Raw genomic sequence first — 22096 nt, forward strand, 5'->3', positions numbered from 1 at the left:
TTTAAACATTTAAGTTTTAAGCAATTACAGAGTGAATGAGATACCTTTTGTCAATATAAATTGTTATGTCCCAATAGGTATCAAGTACATGTGATATCAACGTAGTATTATTATTATTATTATTAGGACCGACACATACATGTGCAGATATCAAAATGATACAGTATTTTGAGCAATTTTACAAAAATATGTTTTTCATTACTATAAATAGATGTTTTAATTTATAAATACGTGTATTTGGAATTATTTGGTTTATATTTATTCTTATCACATCCGATAATTACAAAATTCTTTAAAATTATGAATCATTCTTCTTAAATATTAATGAATAATGCCTCTCTTATGAAAGTAATATTCACCTAATATCATTTTTCAAAATACTGAAAATTGAAACACTTTGTTGTTGTTAAAGTTGTGATTTCATTGCAATCAAAGCTTAATGGCAAAGGAAGAAAAAGAAGTTAAAAAGCAGAAAAGGCTGAGAAGAAAGGCACAATGGGTGATAGTTAGCAGACAATCTAACCTAATGGAATCCAAAGATTTTGCTATTTTGACCATTGTTGTGGGAGATAGAATCCTAGGTTACATTATCAACGTTTTTTAATGACTTAATACCTCTTTTGGTCATTCGAAAAAGAAAAAATATTCAAAATCGTCCCACTTTTTTAATAGACGTTTTTTAATATTATTTTTTAAAATACTATTTTTTACATGACTGTTTTTAACTTTTTAAGAAAGATAAGACGATTCTATACTTTTTTTTTCTTTTTCAAAAAACCAAAAGAGGTATTCAGCTTTTCTTAATTGACTAAGGAAGCAAGAATGAGAACTATTTTTTTATTTTTCACTGTAAAGACTCACACTTTAATTATTATTTTATAAACAATTAGTTACTAGGAAATTGATTGTGATATATTATCTCTTTCATTTTGCTAATCTTTAATAATTTGTGAGTTTCAGTGGATTATATGATTTTTAATATCTTTGTAACTTTTATTTAAATTTGATTGATAAATTTCATATTTTAGTTAATTTTAATTATATGATTGGTAAAAATACATGTTTACTGTTTAGGTAAATTGTCAGTTCATTATAATAAACATTCATATATTTTATTTATAATATGAAAAAAATAGTATAAAAATATTAATTTTGATAATTTTGTTTGCAGTTTGTTAATAATTGGAGTTATGGTTTAGTGATAAATTACATAATCAAGTAGTTATTTATTACGTAGTACTCCTACTCAACCAAACTATGGAGAAAAGACCGAAAATAAAACATTAATCTGAACTTGAAAATTGGAGACCGTTCCTAGAAGCTGACTTAACTCCATTTTCATAAACTAAAACAATACTTTTTCTTTTCAGTTTAAAAATCTCGTTATGAATTACTAAAGATGAAACAATTGTTTAATTATCTTAATCATTAATAAAGTTCAAACAAAATTAATAAAATTGCAGTCTTTGTTTCAAAGCTATTCTTTTTCATTGTAATAAAAATAAAATATATTGATATTTGTTATACTAGACTAATTGTTTACTCATAAATATTTTTTTTATTCTTGTGTTGAGGTTAATGATTTGTCAACGTATTTTAATAAGAAAGACTAGTCTTAAATTTATAATTACATATCTGATCCCAACTTGGAAAATTCCTTTATTTAAAGGGGTTTCAATTTATTAGGAACAAATTAGAGTTAAATAAAGTTACTCTCAAATGGATATTCCTAAAAATGATAGACAAAAATAATTTTGTATTTTTAATTCCTTTTTCCCCCACCTTCTTTTGATCCAATTAGAAAGTACTGCTAGCAAGATTAACTCTAGCTATGCAATACATTTTTTTTAAACTGAATAGTTAGAATAATCTAATCATAAGTTATATTCAAAAAATTTAACATTTTTAAAAAAATTATTTCAATTAAGGGATTGAGATTATATGTTTGCTAAGTTATCACCATTCGTCCGTCAAAATATTCAATCCAATTGGAAGGTTACCTGCAGAAGATATTCCGATGTCAAAGTCTGTAATGATTCGGTTAGTTCAACCCTTAATGCGTAATAAATGCACCTACCTTTTTACCTCAAACCTGCATTTATAAATTTCAGAATGAGCTTTGACGATCTAATTGTGGTCCAATTGGTACTAATTGGATTTTGTCGTAAGTTAATCACCATAAGGTCTAATTATTGTTTAAGGATGACCATGCAGTCTATGGACCATGACCAACTGGTCTCTTGGGTGGTCTCTTAGGTGGTTGTCAAGGTCATTATGAACTGCATAAATCGTCTGGTATAAAGTTAGTCAAACAATCATATGGTACAAAGATTAAAGTGAAACAATGAGATTTTTAATAATGTTTAAAAATGTTTTTAAAAATAGTTAAGGCAACACAAACAATGGTGTTGCTGAGCGTTTCAGATAGAAAAGAAACCGAAATAGTTGAAAGGAAAATGAGGATGAATGCTTAATCATATTTAAAAAGTTACATTTATTTACAAAATTCTCAATGCATATTCTTTTATAACGATAACTTTAAAATTATTGAGAAAATAAAAGGTAGAAAATAAATCCTAAGAAGACAATTAGTGTTGTCAAAATAGATTTCATAAGTCAATCTGACTCATCACGAGTTCAGATTAGGTTGGTTTGAAAAAATTTTAAAATTTTGATATAGGTCAATTTTGAACTCGACTCACTGTCGAGTTGGCTCATTAACTTATCTAATTTTTTTAATAAGTAATTTTTCTTGGGTTAATAATTTTGCAAAATATTGAAATGAAGGTTTGCGTGAAATTATTTTTGTATGAAACAATTAAGTAACATGTAATATTCACAAATATATATTTAGTAACTTTATTTTTATGAAAAAATAAGTTTGAATCGCTATGAAGCCATTAAAAAGTTTGTTGATGAGATTTTATGATATCTTTTTACGTGAATAAAATCTTATGTTTGATTCATTATAAATTTAATTTAAGACCCTTATCCTTTATTTATATTTGAATTAGAAATTTTTTGTTATTTTTTCCTCAAAAAAAAAACTTATAACTAAATGAGTTAGTGAGTTAACTCGTTTAACTCAACAACCCATTATAGGTTGAGTCATGCTCAAATTTTTTCGACTTGCTAATAATTGAACTTGATTGTGTTGACTCACTAAGTGACCAATTCATAGTAAGTCGAATCTAGTCAAACCGTAGACTATATTGACAACACTAAACACAATGCAATTCTTTTTTAAATTTTAAACCTATGGATGAGTAGGTGTTCACTATCCAACTTTAATAAGAATATATATATATATATATATATATATATATATATATATATATATATATATATATATATATATTAAGGTTAACATTTGTAGCCAGAGTTTATAATTGGTGTAACTTTTAACATTAACGCATTGGTATTAAAGTCAACTCTAAATTTTGAAGTCCATTAAATGTATTGTTTGCAGTGATTATATCCTTTCAAAATAGCAACTAATAATTGGATGGAACTTCACATTTAAATATCATCAAATTTAAAATTTCTTTAGTTAATTTTGTTCTTTCACTTATCTGAGAACAGAAACTAAACGCTTCTATTAGTTTTTATTTGCATGTGAAAAGTGCATAGATCAAGTCACACAATTACTTCAACTATAGTTGTGGTCCAGATCAAAAGATTGCATATCAAGTATTTTTTCACAACCATCTTATTTTGTTTAATCTTTCACTACTTTGTTTTAAAATTTATCACATCACAAAATTAAACTCAGAAATATAATAACTAGTACATATTTTGTTAAAATTGAATTGAATCATACACATTTTAGTATAGAAAGAAGACATGATTTTCAAGAAGTAAGTGTTGAGTCTATCGAGGAGGAAGTTCCTGGTGAGTTACACAAACACCAATAACATTTGAGCCAACTATATAAGGGATCAACACCACTCTTTACCCAAAATCTATAGTTGTGGTCTAGATCAAAAGATTGCATATCAAGTATTTTTTCACAACCATCTTATTTTGTTTAATCTTTCACTACTTTGTTTTAAAATTTATCACATCACAAAATTAAACTCAGAAATATAATAACTAGTACATATTTTGTTAAAATTGAATTGAATCATACACATTTTAGTATAGAAAGAAGACATGATTTTCAAGAAGTAAGTGTTGAGTCTATCCAGGAGGAAGTTCCCCGTGAGTTACACAAACACCAATAACATTTGAGCCAACTATATAAGGGATCAACACCACTTTTTACCCAAAATCTTAAGGCAATAGGTTAATGAGTCTTTCATCTTTATATACTGCTCTACTTTCTCAATTCTATCCAATGTGAGACTTGGACTCACACTTGGATTTCTAACCGTAAGAATGTGTGATACAACAATAAAAGAGATACAAAATTGTACTTAAGTTGATGAGTGAATTGAATGGATTGGTCAAAATTCTCATCAGAAGCATGGGGTGGTTTAAGGGGTATTGGAGGCATGATATGTTCAAAGATTACTATGTAAAGATCGTAGCTGAGACATAACTTCCTTTCTGACTTGATCTCTTCTTATTTTCCCTGTTGTAGTCAGTGGAAATGGCTTTTTCCATGAAATAAACATTTTTGGTATCTTAAACCTGAAAAGAGAATAAAAAGAAATCATCACTTGCTTCCCTCAACCAAACTATTCTATTACAAACGTGGATTTTGGAGAAGTACCTGCTTAAATGATTTTCTATACAATATAGCTGGAGATTCTTTCTGGATAGGTTAAACTCTTCATCTGAAACAGTCAATTGCTCTGACCATTGCCAATTTTCTCTAAGTTGGATACATGCTGCTACCATCTCTGTTAGGTGAGCATCTGGGATTCCCACAACAACAACATTTGTAATCCCTGGATGCTGTAGTAGAATTGCCTCAACCTACTTCAAACAAATAATATGTTCACTCTTCCATTGAGTTGTAAATACCATAAATAAAGTAAAGACAAGCATTTGACAGAACAAAAGAAGCAAGACTTGATGAACTTCTGAACATGTAAAGCAGAAATGTTTCACATTATTTATAATTATTCTTCTTACACTACTTGTACTAAGTCTGAAATTTTATTTTAGACGTACCATTGGTTTATTTAAACATTGGTTGCATGGATATTCTAATATCCTGCTTTTGATAAATGAATGTTAGACATTTCTCAATGAACGTACTTGGAATTTTATAGCCTTAGTTGAATGGATATGTGATGAGTGAAACCATTGAAAGGATATAGTTTGAATAAATACGACATTTTCATGAATGGAAATGAATAAACTATTATAACCCTTCATGAAAAGGTTGGTCTTATTTCATTTCTTTAAGTACACAAGAGACTTTTTGTCCTGATAGTCAAAATCTAAGAAAGAAGAGGAGGAAGATTCCATGTTCTTGTTTAATTTATATAGAAGCATTCTAATAGATTCCAATTAACTAAGAAACAATGACATCGCAAGGTAAGTGTCATGAACCTTTTCTTATTATTTTAACAGCTTATTCTTTTGGTTTAAGTTTGTTTTTTATGATAAGGCAACAAAATTAGGTGACACTTCTATTACCTCTTCAGGGTAAATGTTCTCCCCACCACTCTTGATTCGACCATTTGTTCGACCAAGAAGCCACAAGTTACCATAATGATCAATTGATCCAATATCACCTGTGTCAAGCCAGACTTCATTGTTCGGGCTTACTGGATTTGTGTGAGTTTCCCAATACCTAAGCATTATATGTGGTCCTCTTGTTAGAATTCTTCCAATTAGACCAGAAGCATCTGCACTTATCTTCAGTTCTACATGGGGTGCAGGCTTGCCAACACAGACACCTTGTGGCTGCTGAATAAACTTGGATCCTGCCACACCAAATGTTTGAAGGGACATGGTTGTCTTTTCATCCACTGGATCATACAGCACCAGGAATGTCAATGAAGAGCAGGTCTCTGTCATTCCTTTGATAAATGAAACAGACAAAGGCTATAAGACCAGAATAGTGAATTTCCATCTATTATACACAAGAGAACATAGAGAAATTTAAAAAATGTCAAATTTCAGTGGCCATCACATCATACATTATAAATTTTTGTCATTTGGTATGCTGTATTGAGTAAACATATACTGATAATATATATATATATATATATATATATATATATATATATATATATATATATATATATATATATATATATATATATATATATATATATATATATATATATATATATAACGGAGAAAAGTGAAACTTTTGATCTTGTCATAGTAAAGAAACAGAAGCACACGTTCTTCAAGGTAGACTTAACTGTTTGTGGGCTTGTCTTTTACTTTGGTTAAGATAATGTTCTCCAGCCTACTAAATCAAACCAGTAATTTCATAGATACAGATTTGGGGATGCCATTCCTTCATCGTGTTTTTTGCAGTAGAACAAATATCCCGAGTATCTATTAGCCCAGCTAGATAGGTAAATAATGAATCAACGGCTTTCGGATATGTAATAAAGCAGCTGGAATTAGGAAGATGATCAAACTAGGATACGGCCAAATTTCTGGTGACTATGTAGGAGATAAACTTTAAATGGCTTTAAATGAAATTCCTTGAAAAAATATATATACTTATTGGCAGGACCAGGTTTCTGTTTTACCATACACTTTTAAAGCTACATATAATAAACTGGGATGTTAATAAAAATAAAACATTAAGCACTGGAAACATCTGCAAAGGATTTTAGTATCTTGGCACATTGGTCCAAATTAATGGGGCTTTCAATATGCAGTACCTTGGTATAATCTTTTAATATGGAACTAAGTATATTATAGATTTTGGTTTCTAATATGGTTTATTTGACTGTTCCGCTGTTAAATTGATTACTTGAAGTGTGTATTCAATTTGTTTCACAGATCCTGCTGGAAATTACTTGTTCTAATCATGGTATGATAGTTGGCTAAATATTTTGCAATTTCTTCTCAGTTCTTATCTTTCTTTTTCCTTCTTCTCCCTTAATTTTGTATCATCTCTCACTCTCTAGATTGTTTACTTATATATTTTTCTTCTCCTAGCTGCACAGATTTTCTTATTCATATTTTCAAGAGTAAAAAATCTATCAACCTAAAAGCACTCACATGCAAAAGTACGTTAATACAACTTCAATTTCGTATGCAAGTTTTTACCATCTAAAATTACACAATAAAGTTTCTTCTAGCCAACATAGGGATAACAAAGATGTACCATAAGCTGAAATAAGCTTAGCTTTGTGAAAGAATATGCTACTGTCCTTGATGAGCTCATGTGAGAGGCTTCCACCCCCATTAAGTATTTTCTTGACAGTTTCACCTCCTTTCCAAATCTCTTTGGGCCTAAAAAATTATCAAAACAAATCTAGATTGAAAAAGTTGAAAAAATGTATTCATAAACTCTTATACTTGGCTTCTAAGGTAAGAAGATAACATAACATTTATGAAGAAGAATTCCTAGCATATTAGAGGATGAAAGAGAGTTTGATCCATAAAACCTGACATCTTTAGAACATTTATCTTGAGCAGCTGAAATATAATTTCCTTTTACTGTAGGTTAAAAGATTGCAATACTAATTTAGCAATATTTACTTTGTGATAATCTTTGTTTCAAAAAAGGACAAGTTTTGTCCCTATTGACACTGGAATATACCTAATTACAGAAATCAGACTGGCCATTATTGCAGGAACTGTGATAAAAGATGTCACTGCATATTGCTCTATGGCACCAACAGCTGATTCTGCATCAAACTTTGGCATCAGGACATGACAACCTCCAACCATAAGCATGGTCATGGCCGATGACAAGCCACCAATATGGCATAACGGAGCAGTATGCAGATAGACCTGTAATAGAACAAATGCCATTAACATGGAAAACTTAATCATCCTTCAGCTGTTTCAGCTGGATTTACGATGTATCTTGCATATATGTAAAATCTTAGGATCCAGATCCTCTAAAACAAGTAACTTGCTTTGGGGTGTACAGTGAGAAATCTCAGTCGTTGATGAGAAAATTAACAATCAATATTATGTGCACATACATAACAAATTATTCATGTTATCAATCATTGATTTTCTCACCAATGATTGAAATTACTTACTTTATCTTTTCTCACTTTAGAGAAGCCAAATTCAAAATCATAATATTAACAGTCTCGTTGTAACACGGGAAGGCATACATCATTCTCATTGTAGCCAACTATGGCAATCTTGGCTAAGGATTGTATGATCAAAGCTCCATGACTTAGAGTGACTCCCTTAGGCTTTCCCGTAGTTCCTAGAGTCAGGAATACAACAATTTCAGGAGACAAGAAGAAGATATATTTGATCAGAATTTAACATCCCTAGAATAATATTTAAGCAGTAACACATACACTACTACTAAAAAGTCACGTCAAACTTCTACTTATCTGCAACTAACATGTAAATAATAATTTTGGAAATATTGATTGAATATTTCTTTTCAAACTCCTAAAAGTGAACTAAAAATTGATTTCAGGAGTATGAAAAGAAATATTTCCAATAACTACAAATCTTACTGCTCTTTTTCACTTTGTACCTCAAAGAATCCGCTCCAGTGCCCGTATTCAAAGATTGCAGGTAAATCAATCTAAAAAATCATTTCCACTTAGTTAAACAAGCTTCTATTTTGCAGATGGAACCGGTATGGAATACACAATAGTTATTTTCATCAATCATGTATGAAATCCATTTCTATAAGTCATTTGACAGGGCAAATTATTCAACCTAACTTGCAGTTTGTTAGTGAGTTAGTTCATCCACATATTTACTTTCAGATAATGCAGAAATAATTGCCTTCTGTGGAAAGTTTATTTTCTATTTTCTTTTATGTAGCTTAACAACTACTTGATTTATTCCAAATAACACGGATTTTATTTGCAATGTCACCTCTGCAACCAAAATCTTCCTATCTAGCAACAGTTTTCATCCTAAATTTCTTATAAATGGTCCTGGACTCTTGGTATTCCATTCCAGTCACCACTAAATTCCCTGCCCCCTTACTTCTCCACTAACCCCCAAACCACGATCAATTGGAGTCCTGAGGAAAAGCATCTGAGTGAGAATCTTGAACCTGAAGTAAAGCATATTATGACAGTGCCTTCAGGTGCCCATGAGTAGTCAAATGGTTCAACCTTTACAGGATGCCTCTTAATCATTTCTGGAGTTAACACTGCAAGGCAGTAAAATTAGTAAGTTATAAAGATCATTCAAGTGAAAAAAGGTTTCATATATATTTTTCACAATGGTGACTAAGCACCCAGTAATATTCCTACCATTCCACTTTGTAAAATCTAAAGAAGCGGAATCCAACAAAATATGCCACTTCAGAGATGGAATATCATTTTGCTGGAGTTTTGAGTACCATGTGGAACTGCTCTCGTCAGTCACTAGTAACACTGGCTTCACTGCAGCCAAAGCTAATCTTGCCTCTTCAAAACTCTGCAGCAAAGAAAATTGTTTTAAAGCATGACTTTATATGATTGGTATATGAAACAGATTATGAGAGAAGAAAGTGCAGATAAAATAACGGAAAAATACATTTTTAGTTCTTGTACTTTTAGTCAAATGTGGTCAGTCAGTCTCTACATTTTCACATTGATGAATATAGTCCTCAATTTTTAAAATTATGTGAATTTAGTCTTTCTTAGTCTAAAAAACATGGTGAATTGTTTTGAACACACGGCTAAATTCACATATGCTTTCAAGTTTGAGGACCAGACTTTTGCCCATATGAAGTATAGGAACCGTGACCATGTTTGACTGAAAGTATGTAGACTAAAAGCATATTTTTCCCAATAAGGGAAAAAAATAACAACCAGTACAAGGCTGAAAACATGTTAACTTTTAAGGTGAGCTAGTAATGAACCATAAAAAGTTGAGTTGAACATTGCTCTGAAATACCATATTGGCATCAAGATGGTTTCAAGATAATACCCAGGTTTTTTTTTTTCTTTTGGAAAAAAGTGAAAGAGTAGCACACAAGTCAAAGCTAGGCAAATAAGTATACAGAATATTTACTCACCCATCTATAGTTCAGAGGAGCAGCTATTCCTCCAACAAATGCAACGGCTAATAGCCATTCCAGATACCTATCACTGAAAAAAAAACTCTACTATCATCGACAAAAGTCAATTAACCATAACTAGACATTTCATAGGGTAGGATAACGTGTTTATAGATTATACAACAAAGATCAATCCTTATTGTTGTTGCAAGGGAACTACTGCCTCCTAGGCCTCTCATAAGCCCTAAAAAACAACACAAATAACAAATATAATATTTTAAAACACCTAGAATCTTTGCATTAACAATGAAGGTAAAACAGTTCGTAATGTATGTATATCTTGCTCGACTACATTCAGTTGTAAACGAGGAAAAGAAGCAACACACTCATCGATTTTTTTTAAGGTTGTTTCATTTTTAAGTGAAATATTATAACGGTCTCATTAAATAAGTGGGCTCCTATTTGTTTCCAGGATCAAGACGACAATTAATTTACATGATAACGATGAAAAAAAATGTCAACATAAGTACGAAAATATGTATTTGGATCTGTAGACATTTCTTAGTAAAGTTATTGCATTGTTTGACCTTAATAAGGAAAAGCTAGTGCCCATGTCATCATCATCACCAATTCTCAACACAAACCACAAAGAGGGGGCCAAAGAGTCAAATTGAAACGAGAACAAAACAAAATCACAAGTGCTGTGCTTGGTCCAAAACAAGAAACTATATAAAATTCTATCACGAATTCAAGTGTGACTTGGAAGTTCATATTAGATTGAAATAAGTAAGATGAACTATATATACCATTAGAATGACTTACAAACTTGTCAGTTGTGATGTTTAATATAAGTTTGCTCACCTTTTATTGGTACAGAATATCCAGTGTTTCCCCTCAAAAGTAATCCAACAAGTTCCATACATCACACCCTTTTAATAGAAATTAGTTTAATTTCATTACAGACTACGCAAATACGTTCATTAGTATGTTCCAAGTTTGGTATGACTTGACTTAAGCTGAAGAAGAAAGTCAAATATTTTACTAAAATTCATCACACAAGAGAGTCTTTCCAACTATATATTTTTTTTCAATTGTAACTTTCCAACTTGAAAATTTGTTCGAGGAAACTGAACGTAATTAATGATTAACCACTAACGCTAGCATATGCAACATCAAATTAACACTGAGGAAAACGAGAGATTCTCCTAAAAGAGTTGTAGAAATTCAAAACTGATGCAGTCTTTGCACTTCTGAGGTAGTAAAGAAAATGGGAGAGAGAAATTATGAGTGAGGGAGCAAAGAAAAGGGTACCTATTGTAAGCAGAGATGGCAACCACGTGACCAGGTGAGAGTCCAAGGTGGAGTAGGCCTTGGGCCAAAGACAACACTTCCTCAACCAACTGTTGGCCAGTTTTACGGCGGTTTCCGGTGACAGTGACCGGAAAATGTCGCCCGAAGCCAAGCAAGCGACTCAGACATTGGCAGATATGAGGATGACAATAGTTAGCCATGAAAAATGTGTTATGTCTGAAACATGTTTGTACGTATATGTTAGTTGAAGTTAGAAAACGGTGTTTCACGTTCATGCACCTTTTCTTTCCAGTCCCCTAACAAATTTCTCAAATGCTATCCTCAACATCACCATGTGTCACTTTTCTATTGGTACATTCTAAATTTCTCTATTATCCATTCTTTGTATCATTACGACCATTGTCGCGTAGAATTTCTCATCACGATTTCTTATAACAAAAACATTATTTTATATGAACTATTTAAAACTAAATAGAATTATTTATATACATATATTATGTTTTCTTTTCATACTTTTTAGAACGTTGTTGAATATGTAGAGGCAAGTTATAGAACCTATACATGTAATCATTTACTGATTTAAGGAAAATTTTGGTTTTCTTTCTATAAATTCTATTTATCTTGTATTCTTTCTATAAACATTATATATCTATTTGTTAGTTTCGTGTAGCTGAAAACTCGGTGTTTTTGGAACAGTGGTTAACATAATGTACAAAAATATTAGTAATTAATAATAATGAACTTTTTTACTTTTGTATTACACGCTCTGGTATTGTTAGGTCACAAGTTGGTTATTACGAGTCCAGTCATAGGTCTGTTTGAACTAATCATACTTTAATAATATTTTTTTAACAATATTTTAACATTATTTACGTGTCATTTTGTGATTAATCCAAAATTACTTCACAATCAATAATAATAATCATAAACATCAATATGAACTGAGGGATGATGTTAAAATATTGTCAAAAAAATATTGTCAAAATATATATCATTATCCTTTTTTCTTATATGATTACAAGTCGATTATTATCAATTCGATCATAAGGTGACCTTAACGAGTCCGTTCACAAGCTGCACTATTTAGTTTAACATAATTTGCATTTCTCTACTTATTCATTAGGTAAATGGATAGATCAAGATGAAAGTTCATAAATTCACAATTATATTATAAATAGTATATTTATCAAGATAAATAATTTATATTTATATTTATAACATTTTTTTATTATACATATGATTTACTTTAACATTAGAGAATTTTATGTAAACATACCACCATCAATCCATAGAAGACAACACCAAAAATAAGATGAAAGGAAACCCACATAAAGGATAAAAAATGAAAGAAGTCCGTTTATGATATACTCGGCTCCGCATACGTTGTTATTAATATTAGTTTAGTTGCTATCTAGATAAATTTTTTAGTTTTAGACGTTTATTGTGATTTAATAGGTTAAGAAAGTATTTGAAATTTTTGCCTAGTCTTATCAACAACAAATTAATAATAATGAGTGATTTATACTTTAGGATGATAGTTGTCTGTTTATATTATTTGTAAAAAGTTTTTACCTTTAGTTGCTATTTAAGGATAGACATTAATCATGGTTAAATAGGTTATGTACAGAATCTTTTTTTTTGTCATGTTTTTTTAAACTTTATTAGATACTTTTCGACCTTGCATGTTAACATTCATTCTTACCTGACTCATCTAATTTGGCTTGACATTTTTCAACATAAGTTAAATCGGTTTACTAGTTTAATTATTTTTTACTTATAGGTAGATAAACACATTTCAGTTTGTTGTGGTAAAACTTTTCATTCTTTTCTTTTAATTGGTGTTTATATTTACCAAAAATATATATGAAAAATACATCTTAAGCTTTATATAAATATAAAAGAAATTTATGTTAACACTTTTTTCTTATTCTAGATGTTAATTTTACATGTTTAATAATAATAATAATAATAATAATAATAATAATAATAATAATATGGATAATAAAGTAAAAAGACATTTTATTTTATCATTATAAATTAAATTATACCTAATAATTTATTTTTTATATTTTCTTTTATCTTTTAAAATTATTTGTAATAATTTATCTATACTATTATATAAACATTATTTATATTTTTGTTTACTGATAGAACAAAGAAATTTTTTTCCCAAATATATCAAAGTGGGGAATGATTTTGAATTTCAACTTTCCACTATAGAATAATTCTGGTCAATAACGTGACAGGGAGATAAGATACGACGCAGACTGAATTCATAAATGTCGAGGCTTCGAAACGTATTTGGTAATAAATTAAGTAAATATTTCTCAATGAATAAAATAATATAAAATATATAATAAAGAGATTTTGTAGTTGTTGTAGAACAGTCCAATTCTGACATCGAAACCATCACCACCTTCCTCGCATCGCTCACGTTTGGTGGATTACAAGCTCGCCCATTTCGATTCGTTTGTTTACTCGTAAGCTTCACTTTATCATTCTGATCTCAAATCCGTGCTTACCAATTTTGTCCTTTTTTTTTTCTTCGATGTCTTTGATTTCCCGTGATAAGACTCGTTTGTTCCATGCAAATGTAGCGCCTCTAGTTTTTCTAATCACTCGCCTGGTATCCATTCTTAATCGACAATTTGACGGAACTCCTAGGTTCTTGCATTCATCGGTCGCGTCGTAAAGAAATCTGAAATTTACTATTACTCTTAAAAAAACTTATTGATGAGAACCAAAAAAAAAATTGTGGTAGGTAGGGTTCAATGTTCATTTTCCCCCCCTTTGATTATCAAGGGATTTCGCATCATTTGTATGATGATATGGTGGATTCTCCAAAATCTGTTTTTTTTTTTTTTTTTTCTGTTTTATGAGGAGGAGCAATTATTGAAGTTGGTGTTTTTGGTATTCTGGTTTTTCTTTTCTACTTCAAAGAGCGATGCTTGGATGTGTGTGTTTGTGTTTTTCTACCATATGTAGACCTTGCATATAACGGGTGAGAAAAAAAAAGTGTGGATGTTTGTAAACGACTTCAAAAAACCGAGTTCTGATTATGTGATCACCTCTCTTTTCTTCAGTTGTATAAGTGTTTTGGTTTCCTTCTCTTCGGATTATAACTGGACTACTTTTTCTTCGTAACTGTTCTATTCATCATGTGATTATCTAAATCTTATTTTCTTCCTGTGGTGTAAGACTGAATGTAGAGGACATGTTTTGTAACAGGATGAATACAACTTAGACCAGGTTCTTTAGGTGTTTCTAGTGTTGTTTTCCTACCAATGTTCTTTTGGTGGTGTTCTTCAATTAGAATTAGAGTTTATTGCATGATTATTGGGATGAAACTTCATTTTTCATTAGGCAGCGGTACCAAAAGGCTAAACCACCTAGGGAACTGTATTCAAGTTTTTGTCCTTACTGTTTTAGTTGAGTTTTCAGTTTGTTGGCACAATTTGGAATTGAAAAACTTAAATCAGATATTTCTTTCTACTTTTCCAGGTTGTTTTGCTTGACTATTGTAGAGGTTGCAGCCTTGATGACCGTGGGCTTTAAACTTGTCAATAAATAACAGCCGAATGGAACTTGGAAGACCTGCCTCAAGTAATCTTATGATATTTAGTGTGGCATTATATATTAATGAGGTGTTTACAGCTGAGAATATTGTTGTTGGCTCAGAACAGGCAGTGACATTCCATCGACCTATTCCAATATATGTGTGAATGATTGGTCTTGCATATTACCAAAATACGTTAACCTTCAGTTCCTGTAATGATTTATGCATTTGTAAAGTTTTTACCTGGTTTATTTACAACTCATTACAAAACTCGATACTTTCTAATGACATTTGTTTGGAGTAATGATACACACACAAAAAAAAAAAAGGCTTGTAATTTTGAAGAATTCAGCCCTATGCAAGAGCAATTGTTAGATAAGATAGAGAGGTTGGGAATTAGGGATCATTCATCTATCCAAGTGTTAATTTAATGATTATGGCAACTCAGTTTTCTCAAAAGTGGCAAAAATATTCTTTATATTTTTGTCCAATCATTGAAGGGTTGGAGAAAGAATATTTCACTAGCATTTCTTTTAGGTTACTTCTGCCATTAGCTTTCCGATATTGTTTAATGCTTCAGATACATGTAACCTTCAAGGGGTTTCAGCAAATGACTAGATGGTTATCAATGGAAACTGTATCTGGTTAAAAATTGCATACTTTACCAGTAAATATTCCCTATGGCTTGGGCATTTAGGGTTTGGAGGGAAAGGAGGGTATACCTTCGTTAAATGGAGAAAGTTGTTAAACATTTATGAAAGATGAGCGGGGATGATTGCAAAATTACTTATAATATCTTGTTTTTCTCCTTTTATTTTTTTATAAAGAAAAGGTATCTCATAGAGTACTTAAAACAGTAAGTATACCCTCCCTTCCCTCGGCCCCAAATCCTCCATCCAAACATGGCCTTAAAAAATTGAACATATCTGTAAAAGCTTTAAGGTTCTTTAGAATGCCTATGGAGTGTATTTGGGGGACATTGCAGCGCTATTTTAACTTATTTTTTCTTGAGAAGTTGAATGATTGGAACGTCTTTTACAGGTAGAAGAAAATTGAAAGATTTATTGCTTAAAAAAGATAATCGTAATTGTGCTGATTGTAATGCTCCAGATCCTAAATGGGCGTAAGTGTTGCCTTTGTTCCCTCATTTGTTTATGTTAATTGGCATTATCATACTTGTTTTGGCAAACTGATTATGAATATGACATAAGACTGAAAATATGAGAAAAAGTGCTTAAGAGATTGATTGTCTCTCGGCCAATCTTTTTTATTTATAGAAGAAAATTACACAAGGAATATCTAGGTAATTAATGCTAACTACTTCCATTAAATACCTATTCTAACAACTACCTATATTTAATAAATATTCTAACAGACTTAAAGCTGTAGGAAGCTAAGTGCTTGTAAAATATATTAAAGAATGCATCATGAATATCACCCATTCAATTGTCAATTCACTTTCGATAAGTGCTTTTCAGGTCTGCCAACATTGGAGTTTTTATATGCTTAAAATGTTGTGGAGTGCACAGAAGCCTCGGTACTCATATATCAAAGGTGAACCACTCACCACCATTCTTAGGTTGTGTCATTGTTCTGGAATTGATGTCTGGATCTTAGAATTACTTTTTCTTCTCGTGCCTAATATTAAATTTGGTTCTTGAATTGAGCATCTTCTTTTTGTCTTCAACAAATTTAAAGGCTGATAATTCATATGTTGGGGTTGTTATTTTTCAAGAACCTGTGTGCTATAACATTGATGTGATATGGAGTTCTTGGCAAGATAAAAAAGCTAGCTTTTAGCTTATTTGACTAGCTTAAAAGGTTATTTGACTAAAATAATTTGTTTAGTAAATTAGCTTATTGCACTAATTTGTGGCGATTTTTTGAAATGCTAGTTCATCTAGCGATTGATCTTACAAGCTCCTACTTCTCTTTTGTTCTCAGTTTCACCCTCACTATCTTGTTATAATTCCTCCTTCACTCTTCTCGATAGAAAATCCTTAACCCACTTCATGAAAGATTGAGAGCATTTGGATGCTTGTAACTTGTAAGTCTAAACTAGAATCAAAGGTCAAGGTTAATCTTTTTGCTTTTCAAGGTTTCTAATGTGACAAAGCATAGAGTGATGTACTTCAATGCTTTCAAGGGTGTATTACCTCTTAAATATAGCTTGGTAATGTTTGTTCATATGTGAGGGAGTTGTTAGGTGGATTAGAGGTGGTTTAAGGCATCTTAGGAGAAGGCCGGGTTGTCTTAAGGGCTTTCAATGGAAAGACACGGCTTGTCATGGCAGAGGTACTCACCTGATTGCCATGGTGATGTGCATATTGGCAACACATATTGATACGTACCCAGGTGTTATGGAAATCAATGAACCCTTGATCCAAAGAGAAGGAAATAATAAAAATAGGTGGGGCAGAGTTTATAAGAGGAGAGAAAAGGGTGACGTGGCTTTGGGAAATGTGTTAGTTAGAAGAGAGAGAAAAAAGAGTATGGGTTGTTATATATTTTTAGGTGTAGGATGTGAGGGAGGACACATTTTGTTTTCGGTGGATTGGGAGGAGAAGAATTATAATGATTCTTCTCAGAAGCTTGGCTCTGGGCAGAGGGTCCTGGAACTGGAACTTTCTGAGTTTTCTGGTTTATCATAATAGTGAATTTGCACCACTTCACTTTTCACCGTTCATATTTTCGATTATTCTGTTTATTAGTAAACTCTGATTCCTAACACATCTCAACAATGTCAGTTGCTTCCCGTGTTGAACACATACTTCAGAACAGTAAATTGTAATTTTGGAGAGTCAGATATGCCCCTGGGATTGAGCCTTTGTAGGGGTCTGTTCTGGATTAATTAGCTTATCAACTTCAGTTTTCTTGCTTTTAGTTAACTTTAGGCTTTCAGCTAAATTTTCAATTTTAAATTAATTTATATGCTAGTTTTGTCAAATACACCCATGGAGAAAAAAGAATCGACTTTTTGTATTGTTTGTATTTCAGTTCAAGATTCAGAAGACATGTCTTTGCATATGACAGTTGGACATTGGTAATGAAAAATGACGTCTAAGTTAAAAAACATCACCATGCTTCTTCCCTTGTGTCAACCCTATTTCCAGTTTAATGTATTCATGAAATTTTTTACTAACCATGTGTTGCGATCCTCTTTTCAGAATTTAAAATGTTAAATTGAAAAATGGCAAAGAAATAATTACAACTCTCTGAGTCTCAGTTAAAAAAGAGGCAAACTAACCAGTATGGCCAAAGTTATTGAATTGGATTCAATACCAAGAGTATGCTGAACGTTTTTGAGAAAATTACTAAATCATGAGTTGTGTCAATTGCACGTCAGTTTCACCCTTCCTTTTCATTTTTGTGGTTGAAGGTTGTTTCTACACAAGCATGAATAAGACTAGACTGAAAGGTTTATGTTCTGTAAGGAACCTTAGCTATACTGTATATGAAAAGAGTAACTTTATTTTATTCTGAAAGATGAGTACAAGGTTTACAATAGTGACCTCACATACCCATAGGTACCAATCCCCAGAGCCAAGCTTCTTCAGAGGAAATGTCCTCTGTTTATTTTCAAATAATTCCACAAGATTACTGGGTGATCCCAATAAGTAATCCCCTTAGCCAGTGCTAAAAAAACAAGAAATAACATGAAAACTAAGCTGACATGGTAACAGAACTGAATAACAACAAAAAGATAAACCTAATGATTGCAACAACCCTATCCTAACTAATCCTCCTTGTTGACACATCCTGAACTGGTTTTTTCTTCTGCTCCTTGTTCCTATATTTTCTCATGTTCATTCCAAATGTGGGGCTTATCATTCTGTTAGGGGTTTTGCATGTTCAGGATGAGTTTTCAACACTAAACAACCTTAAAGTTTTGGCATGAAATCAAGCAATCAAATCCTCACATTTTAGCAAATTGACTGATAATTGTGTTGTGACCTAGTTTTTTTCCGTGGGCTGTCTATCAATGATGGAGATCCAACTTTTCTTATCTTTTACCTTTTTTCAAGACGATCTTAAGTTGATTCATACCAATCTAGTTAAGAGTGGTGTGAATGCTGAACTCGTTTTTGTCTGACAGCATTGTTTTTATTCAGGTATTGTCTGTGACATTGGATGACTGGTCAGAAGATGAAATAGATGCAATGATGGAGGTTGGGGGAAATGCTTCTGCTAATTCAATATACGAAGCTTATATTCCTGAAGGAGTTACAAAACCCGGACCAGATGCTGGTCATGAGCAGCGTTCAAACTTTATAAGGTCAGATTTGTTTTCATATACACAATGAACTGTATATATGCCGTTCTTAGCTTCTTTGATTCATTTTGAAAGTTTTATCAGCACCACGAAGTAGGTAACGCTAAAGGCTATTGATTCTCGCTCTGATATTTGTTTGACCTTTTGCTTCACGGTTTATTTTCTTGATTTTCTGCTATGGTTTTAACGAGTCTAGTGAGTGAATTCCCTAATAAATTGACTTCTTTTTTATTTGTGACCATTTGAACTACAGGTCAAAGTATGAATTTCAAGAATTTCTGAAACCGAGTTTGCGCATTATATCTGGAAAAAGCAGTCTAGAATCAAGTTCTACAAAGAGTGCTAAGGATAGTTTTAGAAGTACTAGTGGTACAGAGAGACAGGTAACTTCATGTTATGTGTTAGTTCTTCAGATTATCTAACTACTTTTATGTGTGGGGTGAAAAATATAAGGACCAATTTTTGAGAAATCATATTTTTGTTTGTAAAATAGATTTTTTATTGAATTGAGGTGTTGTTAGACAAGATGAAAAAGCCTTTCTAACAAAAAATAGTTAATATAGATGAGATGAAGCATGCTGCATTATCCAACTTTACTAGTTTCACGGCATTGGCAATGCAGTTATCCTCACGAGTGATAATATGACTAATATTGGTGTCAAAAACAGGAAGGTATGGTAGAATTTATTGGACTGTTGAAGGTAAAAGTAATTAAAGGCACAAATTTAGCTATCAGGGACATAAAGTCAAGTGATCCGTATGTCATTTTGAGCCTTGGCCAACAGGTTGGTGCAACTTAATGATCTTGGGATACTATTGCTCCGTATCTTCTATTTATAGTTGTAAAATCAGAAGGTTGTAATTTTCTTTCTGAAACTAATTTGCTGCTATATCTTAATGCCTATAGACTGTCCAGACATCTGTAGTGAGTAGTAACCTGAATCCAGTCTGGAATGAGGAATACATGCTGTCTGTTCCAGAGCATTATGGGCAGATGAAATTGGTATGTTAGAATTTTGATGTTGTGAAAAGCAGACACTATTTTATGGGTGTTCTATTATATATAGCCACATCGCTTAAATAAAATGAGCTCCTCATTCCTCAACGTCCAACACCTTTTAACTTGCAAAACAAGTTACTTGTATTGCTAGCAACGTAATCCCAATCAAATTTACCTTCTCTTGCATCCTTTCTCTCTGTTGGAAATTAAATAGTTCTATTCCGAACACAATTTGTGATAATACATAAAGGAAGCAAAAAAATTAATTTATGTTGAAAATGAATTATAAAGTTACATAAACATTATCCAAGTCTAGACATTCTTCATTTACCTGGTTTCAGTTACATAAACGTTAATTATTACTTCAAGCCCAACTGGAAGTGTTTTTTTTTCCTTTTCCCCTCAAAACTCTTAAACTAAAAAAGATATCTGTTGCGGTTGATGAATGTCTAGTATCTCATTGATGTTCAGATGTTTATTTATACATATGTTGCATCTTTCTTTATGTGTTGTTTTTTCGACCTCCTCTCTGTCTCGCGCTCTGTGTACATGAGAAGATAGCTGATTTTTGGTTTGAAAACATGACTATATCTTATCAACTGGCTCTGCAGAAAGTATTTGATCATGACACATTTTCCTCTGATGATATTATGGGAGAAGCAGACATTGATCTTCAGTCTCTGATAACATCTGCTATGGCATTTGGAGATGCTGGAATGTTTGGCGATATGCAGATAGGAAAATGGTTAAAATCCGATGACAATGCACTTCTTGAGGATAGCACAGTCAATATTATTGATGGTAAGGTTAAACAAATGATGTCACTAAAGCTCCAGAATGTTGAATCTGGAGAATTAGATCTTGAACTCGAGTGGATTCCTCTTGATCAATAGGGACTTGATTGCTGTTAGCCTATGTATTCTCTTGAAGAAATGTCTGTAATTTTTTTTTTCACCTTTTGATCCATCATCCTATAGGAACAAATAAATCTGTAATTTTCCTATTTAGTTTGTCTCTTAAATCATTTGTCCAAATAATTAGTAATTTTTCTTCACAAAAAGAAAAGAGAACCCGTTTTTTGTAAGGGAGATGGAGTGGGACAGAAAGCAAACACTTTTTCTAACGTGTAATGTTTACCTTTTTTGTGCGCAAATGCCAGTTACCATTCATATATGCCTTGTTCACGAACTGTGCGAAATTAATAGTGTTTATTTTTTTGTAAGAATCGATAAAAAAATGTTCATTGCACTAAATTAAATTAATTTCTTTTAAAGCAATATGTGGTTGAGAGAGTACTTTGATTTTAAGTGTTTGTAAGTATTTAATTGATACTGTGATTGGTTTTTGAAAAAAATATATAAATTTAAGAAATGCTATTGTTTAAATCATTCTCTTTTATTAATCATATGACTTGGTTATTGTTTAAAATAACTAGATTCTTTATTCTCTTTCTCATCTGTTTCTCACTCAGGACTTGTTTGATTGAAAAAATAAAATGAAAACCAACTTTCAAATGTAGTTGATAATTATCATTCTAAATATATATAAGAATGATTTATAATAAGAATGTAGTTGATAATTAATAATAAGAATGAATCAATTGGTAATTTTTTTAACAATGATTAAACCAATAAAATATATTTATTAATTATTAAATTGTAATTCGGATAATATTAATTAAAAATTTATTCAAAAATTTATAAATATAAGTTTAAGATAATAAAATATTTTAATAGATTGATTGTATTATGAAAAGTTATTCCGTCGTCTACTAATTTAATTTAAGCAATTAGAATACTTTTACAAATAATCTCACCTCACCATTTAAAGGAAAGAAAGTGCAGATACTTAAATTATAAAGCACTCTGAAATTTGTAAGAAACTAGATACACC

At 31.3% G+C, this 22096-nt stretch overlaps 2 protein-coding genes across 5 annotated transcripts; one reads left to right on the plus strand and one right to left on the minus strand.

Annotated features, from left to right (window-relative positions):
- Positions 1-4205: 4205 nt before the first annotated feature.
- Positions 4206-11630, minus strand: LOC108340906 (2-succinylbenzoate--CoA ligase, chloroplastic/peroxisomal). The gene is made up of 10 exons (XM_017578470.2): positions 11375-11630; positions 10082-10154; positions 9333-9498; positions 9131-9229; positions 8217-8314; positions 7688-7881; positions 7250-7377; positions 5590-5975; positions 4715-4920; positions 4206-4632 (listed from the first exon to the last, which is right to left on the minus strand). The coding sequence occupies exons 1-10, from the start codon at positions 11572-11574 to the stop codon at positions 4503-4505; spliced, it is 1680 nt and encodes a 559-aa protein (XP_017433959.1). The 5' UTR covers positions 11575-11630; the 3' UTR covers positions 4206-4502.
- Positions 11631-13722: 2092 nt separating this feature from the next.
- Positions 13723-21356, plus strand: LOC108343366 (ADP-ribosylation factor GTPase-activating protein AGD12). 4 transcript variants are annotated; one of them, XM_017581604.2, is made up of 9 exons: positions 13728-13854; positions 14876-14977; positions 15972-16053; positions 16409-16484; positions 19043-19206; positions 19457-19586; positions 19872-19988; positions 20111-20206; positions 20815-21356. In XM_017581604.2, the coding sequence occupies exons 2-9, from the start codon at positions 14953-14955 to the stop codon at positions 21094-21096; spliced, it is 972 nt and encodes a 323-aa protein (XP_017437093.1). In that variant the 5' UTR covers positions 13728-13854; positions 14876-14952; the 3' UTR covers positions 21097-21356. The 4 variants fall into 4 exon arrangements, with proteins under 4 accessions (XP_017437095.1, XP_052735395.1, XP_017437093.1 ...); XM_052879434.1 differs by lacking the exon at positions 13728-13854 and adding an exon at positions 13899-14000; XM_017581606.2 differs by lacking the exon at positions 20111-20206 and having other exon boundaries at positions 13723-13854.
- Positions 21357-22096: the final 740 nt, after the last annotated feature.

The sequence above is a fragment of the Vigna angularis genome, chromosome 6 (genome assembly GCF_016808095.1).
Source record: "Vigna angularis cultivar LongXiaoDou No.4 chromosome 6, ASM1680809v1, whole genome shotgun sequence".
NCBI classification, from domain to species: Eukaryota; Viridiplantae; Streptophyta; class Magnoliopsida; order Fabales; family Fabaceae; genus Vigna; species Vigna angularis.